We start from the raw sequence: 20,582 nt of genomic DNA, 5'->3' as shown, positions 1-20,582 counted from the left end.
GCGGTTGTGGACTTTTTCCTGCCCCCCCAAAGGATTTCCTTCTGGTTTTGATGCGTGGAAAAGGCACAACATCTGGAAACGGAGTGGGACAGCCTCTAAAGCCCAGCTGTGTCTGGACCAGCCCCAGCAGAGCACAACTCACAGTGGCCGGGCCCTGGCGGGGCCGCAGGGAGCACACTGGACCTCGCAGGGGCACACGCGGACCTGCTGTCATCTGTGCATCCTTGTCCCCACTCCTGGGTCTGAGACTCCTGTCTGGTCTCCTCCTCCCCTGCCCACCTGGGAAGGCAGTGGGCAGCACCACCTGGCTAAGGCGTCACATGCGGCCTGTGGCCTTTGCTATGTCACGGCTGGTTGTGTGGCTAGTACCTGGCCCCACACCTGATGGACAGAGCAGCTCTGTGGCTCAGTGGTGGTTCCCGCTGGCCTCTCCTCTGGGAGCAGGAGAGAGCAGCCAGTCACACTAGAGCTCAGGGTCGTCTGCCTCACTGGGCAGCATTCAAGCTGGACTCGAAGGCCCAGGGGGTTGGATGGGCAGTGACAAGAGAATGGACTTGCATGCACAAGTCTTGAAGTTGCCCAGCAGGACCCTGCGGCTGTTGCTGGACAGGAGCTGGGAGTCGGAGGGGTGGGGAGGTCTGAAGGGCACAGGGCTGCAGAAGGCAGGGCTGTAAGTGTGAGTGACAGGGACATTTCTGCCTCTCGTCCTTCTGGGGAGCTGTGTGGGGACCAGGGAGGAAAGGCTAGGAGTTAGAGGATTCCAGAGAGAGGTTGGAGCTGGGGTGGGGCAGGCACGGGGAGGGTGCTGTCTCTGTTGCTCTCTGTCCCCCCACCCCACCCCTGATCTGTGCCCACTGCCGGGCAGGGCTGGCACTGGCTAGCTAAATGGCCCAGGGAGAGACTGAGTGAAGGAAAGCTGTGGCTGCTGTGACAGCGGTCAGCATCGCTGCTGAGCTCCAGATGGACAGAGCCCTACCTGGGAGGCTTCCTGTCACCCCCGAGTGGAGGACTCACAATGTCAAGTTTATAGGCAAGGACGTAAGACCCAGGGAGGTCAAGGCACTGCCAAAGACTCACTGGGACAGCCCGACTCGGATCCAGGTCGCAGTCCCTAATCCAGGGCTGTCCACATGTGACTGCTGTCACGGCAGCGTGTCATTTCCAAATGCATCAGCGCCAGAAATGGAAACAGCATTCTCTTCAGTCCAGTGGCCATGCTAAGGCCGGGCTGCATTTGATTCCAGAACCCACCAGGGCTTCTGGGATAAGAGTCTGGCCCTGTTTGTGCACTTCATGGGGAATGAAACCAGGGTGCCGGGAGATCTTAGCAGGGCGGGTGTGGAGGGCCCGGGGCTGCTGGGGCCATTTCCAGGCTCGGCGGTCGGTGGCCCAGGACGCCAGGGCGCCCCTCACCAGCCTCTCCTGCAGTTTGAAGGCTGCAGCAAGGCCTTCTCACGGCTGGAGAACCTCAAGATCCACCTGCGGAGCCACACGGGCGAGAAGCCGTACCTGTGCCAGCACCCAGGCTGTTCGAAGGCCTTCAGCAACTCCAGTGACCGCGCCAAGCACCAGCGCACCCACCTTGACACGGTAGGCTCGGCAGGCAGAGGCCCAGCGGGGTGGGGGTGGGGTGCTCTGGCTGCCCCCCCTCCGCTCCCCCCCTCCCCGTGGTCTCGTGTGGGGCCTGGGGGCTGGTGCGCAGCATGCAGAAACCCTGCCTCATCCTTGAGCCCTGTTGACGTTTAGGGCAGGATTATTGTTAGCGGGGAGAAGAAAGTCCTGTCATTACAGATTTCATGGTATCCCTAACCTTTAGCCACTGGAGAGACGGGAGGTAATTTCCCATCTCCCACTTGTGACCAAAAATATCTCTGGATGTTGCTCCATGTTCTGGGAGGAGTAGACCCTGCCCCTGTTGGGAACCACTGCCCTGGCCCATGGGCACCGACATCCTCACATGCCCCCCAGAGGACAGGCTCACCATCCAGCACCCCCTGGACTGGGCTACCACCCCCAGAGCAGAGCACTCCCTGCTCCCCCCACAGCACCCCTGCTTGGAGACAGGCTGGAGCTGAGGGGCCGTGATCTGCCTCCCCACCCCCTGCCTGTGTGTCCCACCCCTCACCCCCTGCCTGTGCCTGAGAGTGTGATGACCTGCATCTCTATCTCAGAATCAGCCCAAGCGTTTTCTCTTGTGCATAAGAGCTTGTGTTTAAAAGCACTTGTCCTAAAATACCATCTCATGTTCTCACACTGACCCTGCCAAGCTGAGCGTCACTGACCTGTTAGACAGTTTCCCTGCTCTGAGAAAGTTGGTTCCCTCGCAACTGAAGGCCTCACGCCTGTCCCACTGGCCCCATGTGAGGCTGGGGGGATGGGGACATGGCCTAGGGGTCCCCAGTCCCCTTGTTCTGCAAGACACATGTCTGGGCCCCTGGCCTGCATCTCTGCTTTTCCTGCACATGTTTGGGAAACTCTCCTAGTGGGCAGCTAGGAGACCTGAGTGTCTAGTCCAGTCCATACCACAGATTCTCAGATGAGGACCAGCGGCCCAAGAGATGACTGACCCACCCCAGTTAAGTCGGAGGCCACCAGACAATAGACTCAGAGCTGAAGGCCTTCTGGTCAAGTTGTTTGTTTTATAGCTGGGAAAACCAAGACCCCCAAAGTGGGGGGCATGACAGAAAATAACAGGGAATTCACGTTTCAGGTCCAGACCAGGCCCTGGGTGGAATTTTTCATCTATCTGCCCCACATGTTACACAGATCCTTCCCCAGTTTAATCCTGGTCACCATCCACGAGATAGGAGTTGTCACCCCCACTTTGCAAAGAAATGGCGATCCAAAGAGATTAAGTCCTTGCAGCTCCCACAGTTGGTTAGAGCAGGGAGGCAAGTGCTGGTCTGCCTGACTCTAGATCCAGCACCTCATTCTAGAAAATCGGGCGTGCCTGCTCCCTTGGGGAGGTAGTGCTGAGCAGAGGGGTCACGGGGGCAAACGCCACCCCACTCCTCCCTCCCCTCTCAGGCTTCATCGTCACAGCTGCACTGAGGGCATGAAGTTAGCGAGCATGCCAACAAACCCCTGCCTTCCCTACTTTCTCACATGCCCGGCCCTTAGGGCCCTTGGCGCCAGGCCCAGGCCTGAGAGGCAGGTTTTTGCCCCAGAACGCCCCCTTGCGTCTTCCAGAGACGGCACCAGGCTTCTCTGCACCACCACCCCTGGGCTCTCGGGGTCACCTACCCTGACTTATCCCCTCCCGCCTCCCGAATGCATTTCCTGGACCCAGCCCCAAAGCAACAGGCCTCTGGCCTCACTCAGTGTGTGAACAGCGCTCCGAGGGCTAGGTCAGGTCAGGCGCAGAATGAGCCTGCAGGGTTATCGCGGGCGGTCATCGGCCCAGAAGGTCCCCTGGCAGCCTGGGGGTGCTGCGCCCTCCCCCGTGTAAACACCACGGGCAGCTCCGCGCAGCTCCGCTGCCGTCCCAGCACCCGCGGCTCCGAGGCCCAGCCGCCAGGCCCTACCCAGGCTGGGCCCTGCTTTCCAGGGGGTCCCGGCAGGATCTGTCCCCAGCTGCCCTCGGGCTCCAGCAAATGTGGGACCTCCTATCCCTCTCCCTGAGCAAGAAGCATGGCTGAGTGACCTGAGAGACCAGACCTAGGTTCCAGCTGGCCTTCCAGCTGGTCCCAGAGGTCTGAGGAAAGTGACCTTGCCTCTCTGGGCCCCAGTTTCTTTTAACACCTACCTCAATAGAGAAGGGGGGTGGGGTATAGTGAGGTGATAGGGGGGCAGGTCTGATAGGTGTTCTGCCCAGCGAATGAGCCCCTCTTCCTGGCCCCTGACCCGAGGGCCGCGCTGACCAATGCCGCCGCATCCCAGGGACTCCACATGGGGTCCGAGTCCTGGGCCTGCTTTGGCCTCAGTGTTCCCCAGGGCAAGGCGGAGGGTGATCATCTTCCTCTGTCTACCCCAGGGAGTCGTGCAGGACTGCAGATGGAGAAAGCACCCAGCAGGGTGTCCCAGGCACTCTGATGCAAGGTCTTGGTTCCCACCTACCAAGTGGGGTGCTTCTTGCGGGTGGGGGTGTGGGACTGAAAGAACATGTGGGGTGGCAGTTGCTCAGCGCAGTGCTGCACACAGGGAGCACACAGGGTGGAGGTAGGGAGCACTCAGCGACCGAGCGCTTGTCTGGAGCCCCGGTGAGCCTCGCCCGTGCTCCCGGCACCACAGAGCTCGTCGTCGTTATTAACAAGGCTGGAGCCTGTGCAGTGACTCCAGGCCGGGTCCTGGCTGCCGTTTGGGACAGCCACAGGGTTTCCTGAGGGCTCACGGGGGGCCGGGCTGGAGGAATGTTCTGCACACGTCAGGCCCTGGAAAAACAAACACAGAGATGGGGTTCGCCTCCCTCTTTCCAGGCGAGTGTGCCTGCACTCACGGAGCTCTGTTTGCTTGCTTTTCTGACAAAAGTGTGTGGATTTGTATCAGCATTCCCAAGAGGCAGGACATGGCGTAGGGTGAGCAGGGCCATGGAGGCGGTGGGGGAGGACCGAGAGAGTGTGGCGCGTGCAAGGGACGGGCACCCAGATGCGAGGACTGTGCATGCTGCTGGAACCCTGTGTGGCTGCTGGGGAGCTCTGTGACATGCCTCCCCTTGCCCCCATACACACTTTCCTTCCAGCAAAGCCAGCGTCTCACCGCTCTGTCTCTCTCTTTTTGCTCTCCTCCGTTTCTTTAACCTGGCAACCCTCCGAGGCAGCACCAAGGTATGGTCATCTTTCCACTTCGCCCCCCACGAGGCCCCTGGGTGTGAGGTCGGACCAGCCTCTCCTCCGTCCACCAGGGGCAGAGTCACCCTGAGGCCTGGGAGACAGTCCCGTGGGCATGTGTGACACAGCAGGCCCTAAGAGGTGACGTGTCCTCCAAACGCCCCCCTGCTCCTGCAGTTCCTGGGGACTGGAGGACCTAGAGAACGCAGAACCACTAGGTCTATTCAGACGGGAACCTGCGTAGCAGCTGGCGTCCCCATGTGGGGTTCTGGGGGAGCCCCTCTGGGAGGGGTCAGAGTTCAGCGAGCGCTACAGTCACCCGCCTCCCGTCAGTCCCCGGGGCCTGGGTGAATCAGATGGGTCCCTCCTGAGAAGGCAGAGAGGGCACTGAGCAAGCCCGGGGACCATGTGGGCAGTGGAAGGCTCAGGACCTGAGACTGGAAGGAAGATTTCAGGAGGGGTGGTGTGGCAGGGGCAGAAGCTCAGGTGTGCACTCTGCAAGGCCCAGGTTACAAAAGCCCTCCGAGATGGATTGTACCCACGGCACCAGGGAGCCATGCAGGGATTTTAGGTGAGCGCAAGGCTCGACCCGTGAGAAAGGCCGTCTGGTGGTATGAGGGACGCCGAAAGCTGGGGCCTGGCCAGGCAGGACGCAGGGGAGGCAGTAGATGTGGGTTTGCCGTGAGCAGGGTGCCCCCCAGGGAAGGGACAGGGAAGACCCCCAGCACGCCCCCTGGGTGTCCATGGTCACGAGCGGGAAGGCCTGGGTCTGTCGCACCTGGGGACTCGGGACCCACAGGAGTGGTGGTTTGTCGCTCCCAACCTGGGGCCACAGCTTGGCTCCGGGTTTGCTCCCCTTTGCCCCAGGCTCTCCCCCTTCTCTTCCCCTGTACCCACACCTCACTTTACTCCTCGCTCACTCACTGTCCTCAGGCTACAGGGGTGCACTTTCCCTAGGGCGTGCCAGCTGGAAGAGCCCATTTGCAGAGGAGCAAAGTGAGACTCAGAGAGGGGGGCGTGACTTACCCGAGGGCCCTGTGGGCAGAGTGGAGACAGACACGCCCCCTCGGTCACCCGGGCAGGCCAGGACATGGAGGGAGGGACCGTCGTGAGCCCGCAGCCTGCCCCTGTCCCCATCACCATGGCCTTGGCAGGGCAGCAGGTGGCGCCTCTCTCACCCTGCTTGCCCTCTGGTGTTACAGAAGCCCTACGCCTGTCAGATCCCTGGCTGCTCCAAGCGCTACACGGACCCCAGCTCCCTCCGCAAGCACGTGAAGGCTCACTCCGCCAAGGAGCAGCAGGTGCGGAAGAAGGTAGGACAGCCCTCCGTGCCAGCCCACCTCTGCAGACACCCCCTTCCCGCCACCCGTCACTCCCCCAGTGCATACACCGCTCGCCGGCCCACCGCCTTCTGCTCCCACACGGGCCTTGGGCACTTGTTCACACCAGGCAGCAGGATGGTCATCCACCCATGGACCGGCCCCCAGCTGCCTGGCATCAAGGATGCAAAACGGGAAGCCGTACTGCCCGCCCTCAGTGGGCACAGCGTGAAGATACACACTCAGGCCAACAACTCAGAGGTTCGCAGCAACTGTCCAGGGCACAGAAAAGGGCCCTTTCCTGTTAGGGTAGGAGCAGAGGGCCTGTGGAAGGAACAGCACAGGGCGCCAGGCCCAGTGGCGGGGGGTGCCCGGGGTCCCCACCGCTGACCTCCGGCCTCGGGGAGTTTCTTGGAGTTTCTTGTGCTTCGTGGTCCTCACTGCCAGCCGGGGCAACAGAGGACTCACTGCACAAGGCTGATGTGAGGGTTAGATGAGCTAGTATGTGTTAAAGGGTTGCAGCACTATTCGGCCCAAATTAAACCCTCAGAATAAGAGTCGGGGGATGCTTTCACTAAATCTCGGGCAGGAACAGGCCCTGGGCAGGTGGGCACAGTAGGAGAGTGGGCTCCAGTGTGGCTGTGTTTGAGGACCAGCTGTCCGAGGCTGAGCAGAGAGGTGGAGTGTGTGTGTGTGTGTTGGGGAGCCGGGGTGCTGTAGCCAGAAGCCCTGTTGAGGCATTGGAGCTTTGAGAACAGCGGGTGCCACTGTGGGGTCTTCCGCAGATAAGGGGGTATCACCCTGAAAGACGGCGCTGGGCCCAGTGGGGCATGGGACTGGGTGGTTGGAGAGAAGTCCGAGGCAGGCGGGCCACTGCCTTGGGGGTGGCGGGGTGAACCAGAGTGGGACAGGAAAGAAAGGACAGGACTCGCAGGCACTAAGCTGGGCAGGAGGAGCGGCAGGGTCCCCAGGTCGGTGGGTGGGGTGACGGGTGTCACTGCACCAGGCCAGGAGCTAAGAACCACGAGCTCTGCAGACTCGGTTTAAGCCACATCTCCAGAGACCCGCTGAGGCCACGGAGATGCTGCTTATGTGCCAGAGCGGGTATGGGGCCCATCGGGGGATGCAGGCATGGCTGGGGTGGGGGGTGGGGGTGGGGGGCCATTAATTCATCCAGCAGGATTTATGAAACATCTGTAGATTCAGTGTTGCAGCAGCAGAGAAAGGCCTAGAGCCTGGAAAAAACTGACTGCTTTCATCTCATAGGACAGGGCTTACAGAAACTGGGATGCTGGCACAGCAGGCCTTGGTGGGAAGGGCGTGGGAGGGGACCCCGGGCTCCAGACTTCAGTCTTCGCTGGCATCTAGGGGGAGACACTGGAAGGAACAGAGCAGAGAAGGGAGTCGGCAAAGATGCTCCATGAACTCCCCACATTCACCCCGCGAAGGGAGGCCTGGTGCTTTGCACACTATCTCACTTAGTCCTCGCTATCACCCTAGGAAGTGCCACTATTTCACCCCCATTTCAGATGTGGAAACTGAGGCTCAGAGACTCAACAGACATGCCCAGGGTCATGCGGCTGGGAAGTGACAGAACTGGGGGGGGGGGGGCCTCTCAGACCGTCTCTCCTCTGAGCAGTCTCTCGCCACTGCTCCCAGGCTGAGGGGCCTGAGGGGAGGGCCCAGGCTCCACGCCCACCGCCTGCTGTCCTGAGCCGACTGGTGCCGGAGGACCAGAATCCTGCCCTGGTTTTCCCAGGCCCCGTGCTTGGCTCAGGCTGAGCCCCAGGGACCCTGACGGCAGATCTGCAAACTTCCCAACAATAAGCATTCGTTAAGAGCCATCGGAGATGATGTATCTTTCTGGGTAAAGCGACCCTTGTATTATGACAACTCCTTGGCAGCCTCGCTGTGTTTCAGAGAGAATTAGAAATGCTTTTCTTCCTTAATTCTCCTCTCCTGCTGCTCCTAATCCCATCGACATTGTGGTCTGCGAGAACATGCCTCGGCCCTCCATTGCCAGAAACTTAATTTACATGGAAAACAGCTGCCGGGTCAGGTTGCTGAGCGCCCACTGGGAGCCTGGGCAGGCCTTCCCCACGCCTGGGTGCTGACCGGTTGGCCTTGGGTGGGGGCAGAAGAACCCAGTGGGGCTGCCCCTCAGCTGCCGAGGGACATGGCCCCGGCTAAGTCCCTGCTCGGGGCCTGCTGTGGCCGGGGAAAATGAGTAGACAAGTCAGCGTTCAGGGCTCTGCTCATCAAGCTTCGGGGTTTCCTGGCAAGGCGGGGTCCTTCTCCTCCAGGGGCATGCTCCCCCTGTGTCCTGATGTCCTGATGTCCCGCCCAACCCTTCTCTGGCCCCTCTAGAGAGGCACAGCCTTCTGAGGCGTTGTGCTCGCCCGCCTTTCAGAGTGATGTGGATTTGGTTGGGCCACTGTGCTGTCCCAGCCCAGGGGCTTGCTCTTAGCCGGCGACCTCAAGTCCGCTATTGACCACACTGCCGGGTGACCGCTGGCACAGAGCGGGCTGGAGCCCACCAGCCCTGGCCACAGCGCATTCACGCAGTGCACGCGTCCCCAGCGTCTCATCCCCAGCGCAGCGGGGCGTGAGGGTGACCATCATTGCTTATTACATGTGGGGATGGGAGGTCGGAGAGGTGAAGTCATTTTTCCAGCATCACACAGGGAATAAAAAAGGCAAAGTGGGACTTGAATCCAGGTTACTTTCCCTATATCCACCCGCAGTGTTCACCCCACCGCCAGCTTGCCTCTGTCGCAGCCACAGAAAGGGGAGACTCGTGCCTTTAGCCCTCAGCTACCCGGTGGGGGCGGCTGTACCCTGTTCCACGTCTTCCCGGCTTCCCTCAGACGCTCCCTGTGATGATGAATGTGTCAGGCCCAGCCAGATGCTGCAGCAGACCCCCTTCCCGGGAGACAGGCAGGAATGCCCCAAAACCTGCAGGAGACTTTGGCTTTCTGAGGACTCCCAGCTCCCTAAACCCCCAGCCTAGGAAACTTCCAGTGACCTCCCTCCCACGGCGAGCCTGTGACACCAGTGGCTCTCCCAGCGTCTCCAGCCTGCCAGCTGTCTCTCGATTTCACTCAGACAGACACGCTCCCTGTTAAAATCCTGACACGGTCAGTCTCTCCTGGCCTCTGCTTCTCAGGGCTGAACTACCACCACCACGATGTGCACACATAGCTCCCTTCTGGAGCTGAGGATGCTGGCTCAGGCGGGTGGGGTCTACGCCACTGTCTTCCCACCCTGATGTGAGGGCTGCTGGTGGCCGGTGGTGGGACACTGACACCCTCTCCCTCTGCTTACTCCCCAGCTGCACACGGGCCCTGACACTGAGGCGGACATCCTGACCGAGTGTCTGGCCCTGCAGCAGCTCCATGCGTCCACACAGCTGGCTGCTGGCGACGGGAAGGGTGGCCGCGCCCTGGGCCAGGAGCTACTCCCAGGTATGGATGTGGGAGGCAGGACCCTCCCCTGGCAGGGAGACGGCACTGCCATGAGGGGCCATGACCCGTGAAGGGCGCCCACTCCTCTGCAGTTCATTGCCTCTCTGCCCTGGCTCCCCACCTTCCATCCGCTGGGGAGTCGGTGGCTCCCCACTGCCCATGGATGAAACCCAGACGCCCCGCAGCCTTACCTCTGGGGCCTCAAGGTGGCCTCCTGCCCCAGCTTAGCACATTGGACACAGCCCCCAGAGCACCCCAAGCTCTCTCTTGCCTCAGAGCCACTGTGACACCTGGGGTCTCCCCCCGCCCCACCGCCCCCACTTCATTAAGGCAGCTCCTGCCCTTCCTGCAGAAGCTGCCCTGGGTGGGGTCACACCTCCACTCAAAACTCACTACTAATCCTGCCTCTGGTGGGGTGGGCAACTTGGCTGTAATCACTTCTAGCTCAACACTAAATTCCAGGGATGAGACCCCCTCCTGCCATGTGGACTTCACAGGCCCACCAGCTGGACGCTCAGAGCCCCAGGTCCAGCGCAGGCAGGACTGCCCCTCAGCGGGTGCAGGTCTGCACCCCAGCAGGGGCCCTCGGGAGATAAGGGAGGGCAGTGTGACCTTCGGGTCCAACTGGCAGTACCCACCCCTCCACTCTCCCCAAAGAAACCTCCTGCAGCATCAGAGCAGAAAGCTCTTCCGTTCTCTAGGGTTTCCGGAGTGACTGCAACCATTTTTAACATTTTTATTTTCTCTTCTTTCTCCTCCTTGTTGAAGTAGCAACAGGAATATGTCAGAGCACTGACAAACAGCCTCAAGGAAGCGGCGGGTCGACCCTGTCTCTGGGTCCACCTTCACAGCTCTGTGGAGGCTCTGTACTCAGCGCCACGAGGATAGGGGACCCCTTCAGGGTGGGTGGTGGAGGAGGAACCACACCCTCTCCCTCCAGCTGGGAGGTTCTGCTGCCACAGACGGGGGTGTGGGGTGACCCAGGCAGTGGTGAAGGTTGCACCCCATGGGACAGCTCCCCATGGAGCTATGTGTAGGGAAGGGCTCTGTGTAGGATGGGGCTGTGGCTGACTGGCCCCCGTAACCCTGGGACGCAGGCCCCAAGACCCCTTTTTTCTCCTTGGGGGGGGGCTTGGACTGGGCAGGACTTACCCGAGGCCATTGAGAAGTCACCAGCGCTGGTGCAGGTCAGCAGCCTGTGTCCCCAGATGCCAGCACAGTGCTTGTCCCAGAGAGGGGGACCAGGAACAGCAGTCACCATCTGGAACACCCGCTTGGGCCGGTCATGTCTCAGTCATCATCTCATTCCCATCACCCTGAGGGTGGGGTGAGGACCCCCCCCCCCCCACTACAGCTGAGAAAGAGACTCCATTGAGGCAACATCACAAACTGGGTTTGGGGACAAGGGGATATCAGGTAATATCACCTGTCGGTGGGGGCAGCAGGTAGTTTCACCTGTCCAGGCCTGGCCTGTGCCACTGATTGCAGGGTGTCCTCCCTGCCTTCAGCCTCAGAAGCACACTGAGAACCAGTGATCCTTATTCAAACTCGGCGACCAATAATGGTGTCATTATTACTGTTGCTTGTGGAGAGTGAGAAGAAGAGCTACCCACTCACCCATCTAATAACGCAGCAGCCGACAGTTAGCAGATGCCAGGAACCGATCCAGAGTTCATACATTATGTGTTGAGCATCAACCTCATGAAGCCCATGTATTTATACTCTTTCTTCTCCAGATGAAGAAACTATGGCCTCGGGAGGTTAAGTAGCTATTTGCCTGAGGTTCCACAGTCAGCGAATGTCACAGGCAGGTCATCTGATTGCCGGCTGCTGCATTACCACTGCGAACGTTACGGGGTGCCACCCGAGCACCTACTGTGTGCCAGCTCCTGTGCTGGTCCCTGTCCTAAGCTCCTCTTAGCACCCCAAGGAGCGGATGACCAGCCAGGCAAACCCAGGGGTCCTGGATCCAGCCCTAGTGACCCGCTGCCCCAGCTCTGGCTCCGGCTTCAGCCACCAGGTTCTTCTGCAAGCTGCACCAGCAGATGCCAGAGGCACAGGGGGGACCAGATGTTAGGGCCAGAGGTTAAGCGCTCACAGCTGATGATTGATGACCCTGATTTATAGCCCGAACTGGTGTGTTTGGGGAGAGGTCTGCTGGCGCCCCCCACTTCTGCAGCACTTCCCAATGCAGTGATTCCTTCATGCTCACTGTCTGTCAGGTGTTCAGCATGCCCAGGTGACACACCAAGTCGCCCGTGTTGGCTCATCCTCAGGAGATCGCGGGGCCAGAGCCGGGGAAGTGGCAGGTGGCATCACGGGGCTCTAGGACAGACCAGTCCTGAGCAGAGGGCTGGGGGCTAGAGAGGGGTGGTGAGGGCCAGTTTCATTGTCTGACTACAGCTAGCTCCCTGGAGCTTGTCTCTCATCAGTAAGGTCCAGCTCTCTCCCTAGAAACCCTCGGGAGTGTACCTGGCAGGCCTCCTATAGGGCAGCACACAGACCCACGTGACATGATGGGCAGTGAGGACGTGAGAGGCACGAGGCCAGCATAGCTGAGGGAGAGGCAGCAGGATTTATCAGGATCTAGGCCTGCATAGCTGTCAGGTTCCCAAATTGGTTCAAGATGGCAGGTAAGGGGGTTCTGGAGAGAGTGGTGAGCAAACAAACTGTGAGCAGCACCAAGCCAGGCTCTATTCACAGAAATCCCCTCTGTGCCCTCCTCACCACATTGAGGGTGGTAGCAGACGGGTGGGTGGTGATGCCTATGGGAGCGGGGAGCCCCAAGACAGGGGAGGTTAAGGACTGAGGCCCAGAGGCAGAGGGTCCTGGGGGTCCGGTTCAGAACTGTGGGTGGTACAGCCCGCAGGGAAGCCTGGATGAGGCCAGAGCCGGAGGTGGAGCCCTGGGCCACTTCCTGGGCCGGCTTCAAAGGGACTGTCTCTTGGTATCACTTGGGAGACAGCCCTGCTATGGCCCACTGTGTGGCTTGGGACACATCATTGAATTTCTGAAGACTCCAGCTCCTTTGTATTAAAATGGGATCAGGGCCCTCCCTGGTGGCTCAGCGGGTTAAAGCACAGCACTGAGAGGCCTAAGCCACTTCCGCATGAGTTCGATCCCTACCTGTCCCGGAGGTGACCACATGGTGTGGCAGACCTCTCCTGACCCGCCTGCTGTTCCCCTCAGCAGTGTACTTTGTCGATCTGCCTGTTCTGCTCCCACTGTGTCTCTGGTGAAGCCTCTCACCACCCCTGCACCTCTGGCCTGTACCCCAGTTCTGTATAAATAAATAAATCTTTAAAATAAATAAATAAATAACATGGAATCATCTCCTCTACTGACAGTTGTCAAGAGGGTAAAACTAGACAATGTGGAGAGAGGTTTAAATATTCTTAGCAGTAGTAGTAGTACATTCTTAATAGTATATTAGTATACTATGTATGTTCTATATTGTTTACTGATATATATGTGTGTGTGTGTATATATATATATATATATATATATATACTAATATACATACCGTATTAGTTTAGTAGTATACTTTTAATAGTAACTTGTTAAGGAGGGTCTTCTAGAAATCAAAATTCGACAAAGTGAAATTCAGAAAAATCAAAATTTGACCTAGTGAGCTTTGTGGATCCTTGAATTATTTAAAAGCATAATACTCGGCTTCTGATACATTGCATATTTTTAAATTATTTTCATGATTTCTGGCCAAGTTCCACTGGACTGATATGCTCATTTTTAAATCTATTAACCTTCTCTCTGCCCAACCTCTTAACAACACCCTGTCAAGCATATCACCTGCTGATAGACCATTGTGTTCTACAGCCATAAACAGAATAAAGAAGCAGTAACTTGTAATAATACACAGCTGTTGTAAAAGTAAGATTTTGCGTAATGTCTGAGGTTCTAACTCCGGGCCAGAGTTGTAAAGTCTTTGGTATCATAAGCCATTTTTTGTTTTAAATGGTTTCAAAGTACAGGCCTTTACCACTCTTTACCGGGCACACTCTCCACTCTACCACAATCCCCACTGCTCCCTGTTGCTGACCTCTGTGGGTTCGCTGGCTTACTGCCATGCTGCCTGAGACATGGGCCCTGCACTTCCTGCTGTCAGCCTCCCTCAGCTCCTTGAATTTAGACTGGGCCAGAGGGGCCAATCTAATGGTCTAGCCTTAGAACCCCAGCCACCTGAGAAGGCAAAATGTCCTCCTTTACTTCACCCATGAGAAAGTATCTTGTGTTCTCGGGCGGCTCATGAGGTAGCCAAGGGCATTGGATCTGGGCCCAGGAGGACCAGAAACACATTCAGAACGTACCTGCTGCTGGACTCTGATCCATCCTGGTGGATACTTTCTCAGTGCAGCTCTGGGGATGGGCCCCTGGTCTCAGTGTCCCCACAAGTCATCAACTTAATGGAATGGCTTCAGAGGAAATAAGCATAGGTAGATTGAGGAGGGATGTGAAATTGACCCCCAATTTTTTTAGATGCAAAAAGGAATGTTAAACTCACACCCTTGCTGTGCACCCCTCAACTGCGTTATCTTCCCCTCTAAGTGGGGTTCCTTGGTGAAGGCATTTAGGAAGCACTGACCTCAGTAATTATTCTCAGTTTGGCCCTAGGGCAACAGCTGGCTGTGGCCTACTGCCCCATTTGATTCATTCACCCACTGACTTCCCAGCAAGGGTAGTAAGACCCCAGGGAGTAAAGGGCCCCACGACCCTGCTGGCATCGTCTAGGTTTAGACAGTGGGGCTAGAGCACAGCTGACGTCTCTCCTCACCTGGGACCCTGGTGCAGCATACAGACTGTACAGCCCTCCGCGGCAGCCCTCTCAGAGGGTTCCGACCCAGCCCTCCCCAGCCAGCGTGGCCAGCCTCTCTCGGGGGCCCCCTCACAGCAGACATCGGCCTTTGCTTGCACATCTCGGGAAGTGGGCAGTTTACTTTCTCCAAAGTCTACCTGTACCCGACAATAACTCTTGCCCATTAGGAAGTATGGCCAAGTCTTAAGCCACTGCCTATGTCAAGCCTCTCTGCGTCCTGGGACCCTGATCTGCTCTGTGTCCACCAGAGCAAACCCTCTTCTTTTCCAGAGATAAAAGGGAACCTGCTCCATAACCCCCGTCCTTCACACACACTCACACACCCGACCGCCGTCACTGCCGTCAAGCCCATGCCTCTCACAGTCCCTTGTCAGCCCACTCTGCTGCCAGGCTGGGCCGCGGCCCTGCACACAGCCCTTCAGACCAGGCGAGAGCAGAGTGGGCCCCCCACGCCCTCACTGGGCCCCTGACCTTCAGGACCTTGGTTTCCCTTCTTGCCTTTCTCTCCCTAAGCAGGCCCACAGCTCCTGAGCCGCCCACGGCAGTGTCTAGGGAGTGATGGAAGCCCAGTGATGCCTGTTTGCTTCCCCACAGGTGTGTATCCTGGCTGCATCACCCCCCACAATGGGCTTGCCTCGGGCATGGTGCCCCCCACGCACGACATGCCATCCCGGCACCACCCGCTGGATGCCACCACCAGTTCCCACCACCATCTGTCGCCTCTGCCTGCGGCAGACAGCACCAGGGATGGGTATGTACAGCAAGCCGGTGGTGCTCTGGGAGCAGTGAGCACCTGCATGGGAGGAGGGCGTTTGCACGCTAAATCGTTGCTGGTAATGAAAACATCAAGTTGACTGCTTTCTGCACCAAACAGTCCTGTGCACAGTCTCACTGACGCCTCCGAGTAGCCCTACCAGGTGGGTGGTGCTGGACCTGGCTCCTCGACACCTCATTTTCTGCACGCTCCGCTCCTCGAAGGACAGCCCTGGGAGGCGCTATGCCGCACTGGCCCCTGTTTTCCGGCTGCTGCACCCAGGCCTCCTTGGGACACGCTCTGGGACTCCTCCTCAGCTCACACCTTGAATTTGGTGAACAAACCGCCCGTTCCCCACTCCAGAGATGCCAGCCTGGGTCTGGCCCCCACTTGTGGCCACCGCAGATGTGACCACTGCCCGGACTGCCAGTCCTGCCCTTATGCAGGGCTTCTGCAGAGAGCCCTGGCCTCAAATGTGGTTCTCATTGTGGCCACTTAATTGGCTGGGGATGGTGAATGTGCTAATTGCTGGGCCCTGGTGCTGCTGAAATCTGTTTCCTTGCAAACAGGCAGAGGGAGGCCTCTTAGCCCCGCTGGCCGCCCTGGCTGCCACTTTCACTTATCACCAGCAGCAGCTTAATCAAACTTGTCTCCCAAGGCCTGATTCCAGAGACTTCCTCCTCCCCTTCCCTTCCTCACCATGGCTGTAGCCGTGGTCTTGGCTTGCCTGTGCCTGGGGCCTTCCTGGCTTCATCACCAGATTCATGACCCAGAGCTCCTGACTGATTTCCTCCCACCATTCACTCACCTATTTACTCAGTGTCCAGTTACTGAGTCCCTGGTGTGGACAGGTCCTGGGTCGAGTGCTTGGGCCACAGCTGATCCCAGGAACATGTTGAGGAGGGGGAGTTGGGTGGCCTGCAGGGAATGACCATCCCGGGCAGTGCTCTGAGACAGGAGGCAGAGGGGGCTGTGGAAAACCCAAGGGAGTGGTGGGAGCTTCCAGGCTTCCTGGAGGTGATGCTAAGCCCACCTTCAAGGTTAAATAGGAATCAGTGGAGTGGAGAAGTTGGGGAGAAGGATCAGCAAGAGTGGAGGCAGGTGGAGTGAGAGCGTGGTGTGTTCTGGGAATCATGAACTATCGTGGAGAGCGAGAGACTCGGGAGAAGGTCACTGGTCCAGATCACAAGACCCACGACGGCTCTCTGGCCCCAGGATGCCGAGCAGTGATGTGGTTGAGGTCAAGGATGAGAACATACCCAGCCTGTGGCGTGGGGCTGGTTTCCCAGGGCAGCAGCGCATGAGGGGGCAGGATGGCAATCTGAACCAAGGCCAGTGTGTGGCAGAGGAACACAGGAAGACAGTAGTGATGGTGAATGAGCAGGACTCAGGGAAAGCCAGAGGGGGCCATCAGGGATGGCCGCTGGGTGGGCAGGAGCAGGGCGGGGAGGAAGAAGATGGCTGTGAGCAGTGGAGAGCCATGAAGAGGCATCCTGATGGGGTGTGAATGAGCCTCGCTTTCCTCCTCTGTAAAATGGGTGTTAAATCCCGTCCTCTTGAAGGTGGTAAGGATCAGCCGCACAGGCCTGACACTGCGTGTGTCACCTGGGACAGGTCCCCGGACACCGGTCCCCCGCCCCCCTTCACCCACTGGCTCACGCCACCTGCTCACCCACCAACCAGCCCAAACACATTTCCTACCAAAGAAAAATAAACAGAGAGGCCTCTCCCTGCTCAGGCCTGTGCGCTCCACATGCCTCATTCATCACCTGCCTGCCTCTGCATAAGTGCCCGTCAAGAGTTCCTGCGGCACGCGGCAGAGTGATGACAAGAGCAGGACGGGACCCCCATCCAGCCAGCACCCCTTGCCTGTGTCATCCCAACCAGCGGGGCGCCCTGGCTCCTCCAGGCTGCAGGAGAGAGGCCCTCGTGCATGACAGCAGCGCCAGCCCCGGCTTGAATGGGTTCCTTTTTTCAGCCTCTGAGAAGGGGGGTGGCGGGGAGAAGGCCTTCAGCCTCCCCCCCACCTACCTCCGCCCCCCCCCCCAACGGGCCAAAGTCAACAGGGAAGGCCACTCATGGCTCCCCAGTGGTTTACTGGGACGTTTAAATAGCTTGACAGAATTATCTGATTCACTCAAAAATATGCTAAGAGGGCCTGACTTCATGACCAAATTTATTTACCCTGGCTCAGAGAAGACACCGAATAGGGTGGGTTTTTTTTCCCCAGTCCTGTGCGAGGTATGAAGCCCTCAGTGTGCCAGGCCAGTGAGGTTTTATATTAATTTTTATAAGTTCCAATTGAAGCAAAAATATTTGATTTAGGAATCATTTGCATGACTCAGAAGAGGCCCTCCAGATGATCTTTTTTCCCTTTTAAAGAGCTCAGGTAGAGCGTCATAACCTCAGCCTGCATGTCTGCTTTGGAGAGTCGTGTTCTGTTTAATTTCACTGGCTGTGAAGGTGGCAAATGTGAATTTATGGCAGATTTGAGACAGGAAAAACAAACTTTGAAAATGCGTGCTCCCCCCTTCAGATCTGGTGTTCCTTAATTCTGCAGGGCTGGTGTCTTCTGGGCTGGGGAGCGTGGGCCATTCTGAAACCATTTGTTAGTGTTTATCAGCCGTTTGCTGTGCCCAGCCCTGTGCTGAACATCGGGTGACCCAGAGGGTGACCTGGTTCCCCTGACCCAGGGGAGAGGAACGACGGGAAGTGAGGGATGAGCCGGGGTAGGTTCCAGGGCCACATCGGCCTCCCTGGAGCCTGACTGTGGGCACAGCTCGCGGGGCTGAGGCCGGCCGCTGGCGTTCCCACTCAGTGACAGAGAGTTGCCAGGTGTTAGTGGGGGACACAGCTCCCTGCAAGGAAACCAAGGCTCCAAGACATCAAGCAACTCACCCAAAGTCATGTGGCCAGCAAGAGCTGCCGGGGTTTCAGATGTACTTCTGGACTCCGCTGTCATGGGTAGAACCAGTTCCGTGCAGACCATCAGTCCTCAACGCCAGAGGGGAACCTGTCTTTACTGATGCCCTTGGACTCTAGAGCTTGCCAGATATGGAAGTTGACTTCCAGTTTGAGTATAAACTGAAATGAAAGTTCTGTCGTCATTTAGAGCAAGCCAGTTGGTGAGCTGGCCACGGCTAGAGGGGAGCAAGCAGTGGCGGCTAGGCCTCGGCCCCCACCCCTGAGCCCTCTGTCTGTCCTCTCCAGGTTGGGAGCCGGCCTCCTCCCGCCCATGGTCAGCCCCCTGAAGGGGCTCGGGCCACCGCCACTGCCGCCCTCCTCCCAGGGCCACTCTCGGGGCAGCCAGTCCTTCCCCACGCTCCCCGGCAAGTCACCCTACCCGCCTTTCCAGAGCCCTCCGCCCCCGCCTCTGCCCAGCCCACAAGGTAAGCTCCAGCGGGGGGCCCTCGCCACCTCCACCTGCTGATGGGGTCCCCTAGAGAAACGGCCCTGAGCCGGGGCAGGCAGGCGGTGAGCAGAGCAAAAGGGCCAGCACTGGGGGCCACGCTGGGAGGAGCCTGGAGACAGGTGACCTGTGACCCGGCCCCTGGCGCTCCTCATCACAGAAGCTTCCTGGAGGGAATTTGTTCTAAGGGGTGAAGAAGAGTCCATCCCATCAACAAGGCATCAAAGGGCTGTCCCGGAAGAGGGGACAGCACTGGCAATTGGGGGGGGGGGCTGGGAAAGGCCACTTGGAGGGTCTGAGTGACAGGCTAGCTCTGAGGAAGGCAGTGCCCCCCTCAGGCACTCTCATCAGCTGCAAACCATAGTTCACCCCAGTCCCAACTCCATCCCTGCCCTGCTGACCAGAGCAGGGGGAGAGCCCAGACTCCTGGCCTCCTTTCCTTTCACACCCTGAGGCCTGGGCCGGGCCCTGTGAGAGGCCAGGCAGTGTAGCAGGTAGCAGGCAGAGCCCCTCCTTGCCCTTCTGCTAACCCGGCTCCTGCCACCTCCCGCTGCAGGGTACCAGGGCAGTTTCCACTCCATCCAGAACTGCTTCCCCTACGGGGACTGCTACCGGACAGCTGAGCCGGCAGGCACCGGGGATGGGCTGACCGGGGACGCCCACAGTTTCAACCCCCTGAGGCCCAACGGCTACCACAGCCTCAGTGCAACTTTACCTGCGACAGGTAAGCCCCCCCTGCACACCTCATGGGGACAGCCCCATGAGTAGGGCCACCCCCACTTGGCAGGGGCCCCAGGACCCCCCAGAAGTAGCCTTCCTCTCTGAGTCTGTTTCCTCAGCTGCAGAACGGGGTGATCGGTCCCACTTTGCAGGGCCGTGCAGCTCAGTGAGGTAAGACTTAGAGGAACACCTGGCACATGCCCAGAGAGAAGCCCTCCTCTGGGTTTCTGAGTCTGGCAGGGCAAGGGAACCTGAAAGTATGAGGGTGGTTTGGGGCCGGGAGTGGGAAGACCTGCCCCGTGAGAAGAGCTGTGATTCCCCACTCCTGATTCTGCACTAGCAATGAGGATCACCCCAAGTCAGCGTGCTGATCTCCCCAGCCACCCTGGGCCCCTTGGAGGCAAGGCCTGCGTGCCTTCTCCCCGTCCCCTCCCCCACCCACTTTATGGAAAAGTCCCCAGCAGGGGTGAGGGGCCTGGGAGCCCCGGTCATCTGGCCCTCACCTCTCCCCCACAGGCTACGAGGCCTTGGCCGAGGCCCCGTGCCCCACGGCGCTGCCGCCGCAGGCTCCTGAAGACGTCGTGTCCAGTGGCCCCGAAGACTGTAGCTTCTTTCCCAACGGGGCCTTCGACCACTGCCTGAGTCACATCCCCTCCATCTACACGGACACCTGAAGAAGGCCCTGCCCGCCCACCCGCCCGCACTGCAGACACTGCCTTGCCTGCCCGCCATCTGTTCCCGCCCTCCACGCACAGGGGTGTTACGGCTGCAGCGGCCGCCGCCCTGGCCAGGGCGTGATGGTCCAAGCCAGGCCAGGCGCTCCTAGGCGCCCCACGGGAGCCGTGACCATGACGTTCCCTTGACCGAGTCATCCATTCCCTGCCATCCTCACCCCCACGGTTTTGAAATCACAGACCTCGTGTATATAAAATGTACAGAACTTGTTTTCCATCCCCCTGCCAGTTTTATATTTTTGGTTTTACAAGAAAAACATTAAAAACTGGAAGCAAGATTTGGAACCTGGCTCCGCTCTGCGCGTGAGGCTGAGATGGGAGAACGCTGGAGGGGTGTGTGATAAGGAGGCTTGGAGGCCACATAGCGATGGGGTGCCCTGTTCCCTACTATGTGTGGGGGCTCTACAGACACCATGCAGGCCCCAGGACCTCGCCCAAGGCAGGCAGGCGAGCAAAGAGGGCTGGGAGGACATGGAGGGCAACTGAAACCGGAACCAGCTCCGTCTGACCCCAGCCTCTGCTCTGCACTGGCTTCTCAGTTGAGGGGCTGGGGGGACGGGGAGCGGGAGCACTTCAGTTCTGACG

At 58.8% G+C, this 20,582-nt stretch overlaps 1 protein-coding gene across 1 annotated transcript in view; it reads left to right on the top strand.

Moving 5' to 3' along the window:
• LOC101619749 (zinc finger protein GLIS1) overlaps positions 1–20,214 on the top strand; it is a 228,526-nt gene extending 208,312 nt beyond the window's left edge. Inside the window, exons 5-11 of the mRNA XM_004679026.2 lie at positions 1,429–1,590; positions 5,969–6,079; positions 9,417–9,549; positions 14,975–15,131; positions 18,345–18,523; positions 19,100–19,267; positions 19,780–20,214. Coding sequence (XP_004679083.1) covers positions 1,429–1,590; positions 5,969–6,079; positions 9,417–9,549; positions 14,975–15,131; positions 18,345–18,523; positions 19,100–19,267; positions 19,780–19,937 — 1,068 coding nt within the window. The 3' untranslated portion in view covers positions 19,938–20,214. The remainder of the gene's footprint in view (positions 1–1,428; positions 1,591–5,968; positions 6,080–9,416; positions 9,550–14,974; positions 15,132–18,344; positions 18,524–19,099; positions 19,268–19,779) is intronic.
• The last annotated feature ends 368 nt before the right edge of the window (positions 20,215–20,582 follow it).

This window comes from Condylura cristata, unplaced genomic scaffold, assembly GCF_000260355.1.
Source record: "Condylura cristata isolate star-nosed mole 26May11 unplaced genomic scaffold, ConCri1.0 scaffold00008, whole genome shotgun sequence".
NCBI classification, from domain to species: domain Eukaryota; kingdom Metazoa; phylum Chordata; class Mammalia; order Eulipotyphla; family Talpidae; genus Condylura; species Condylura cristata.
This window is presented reverse-complemented; position numbering and strand designations above follow the sequence as displayed.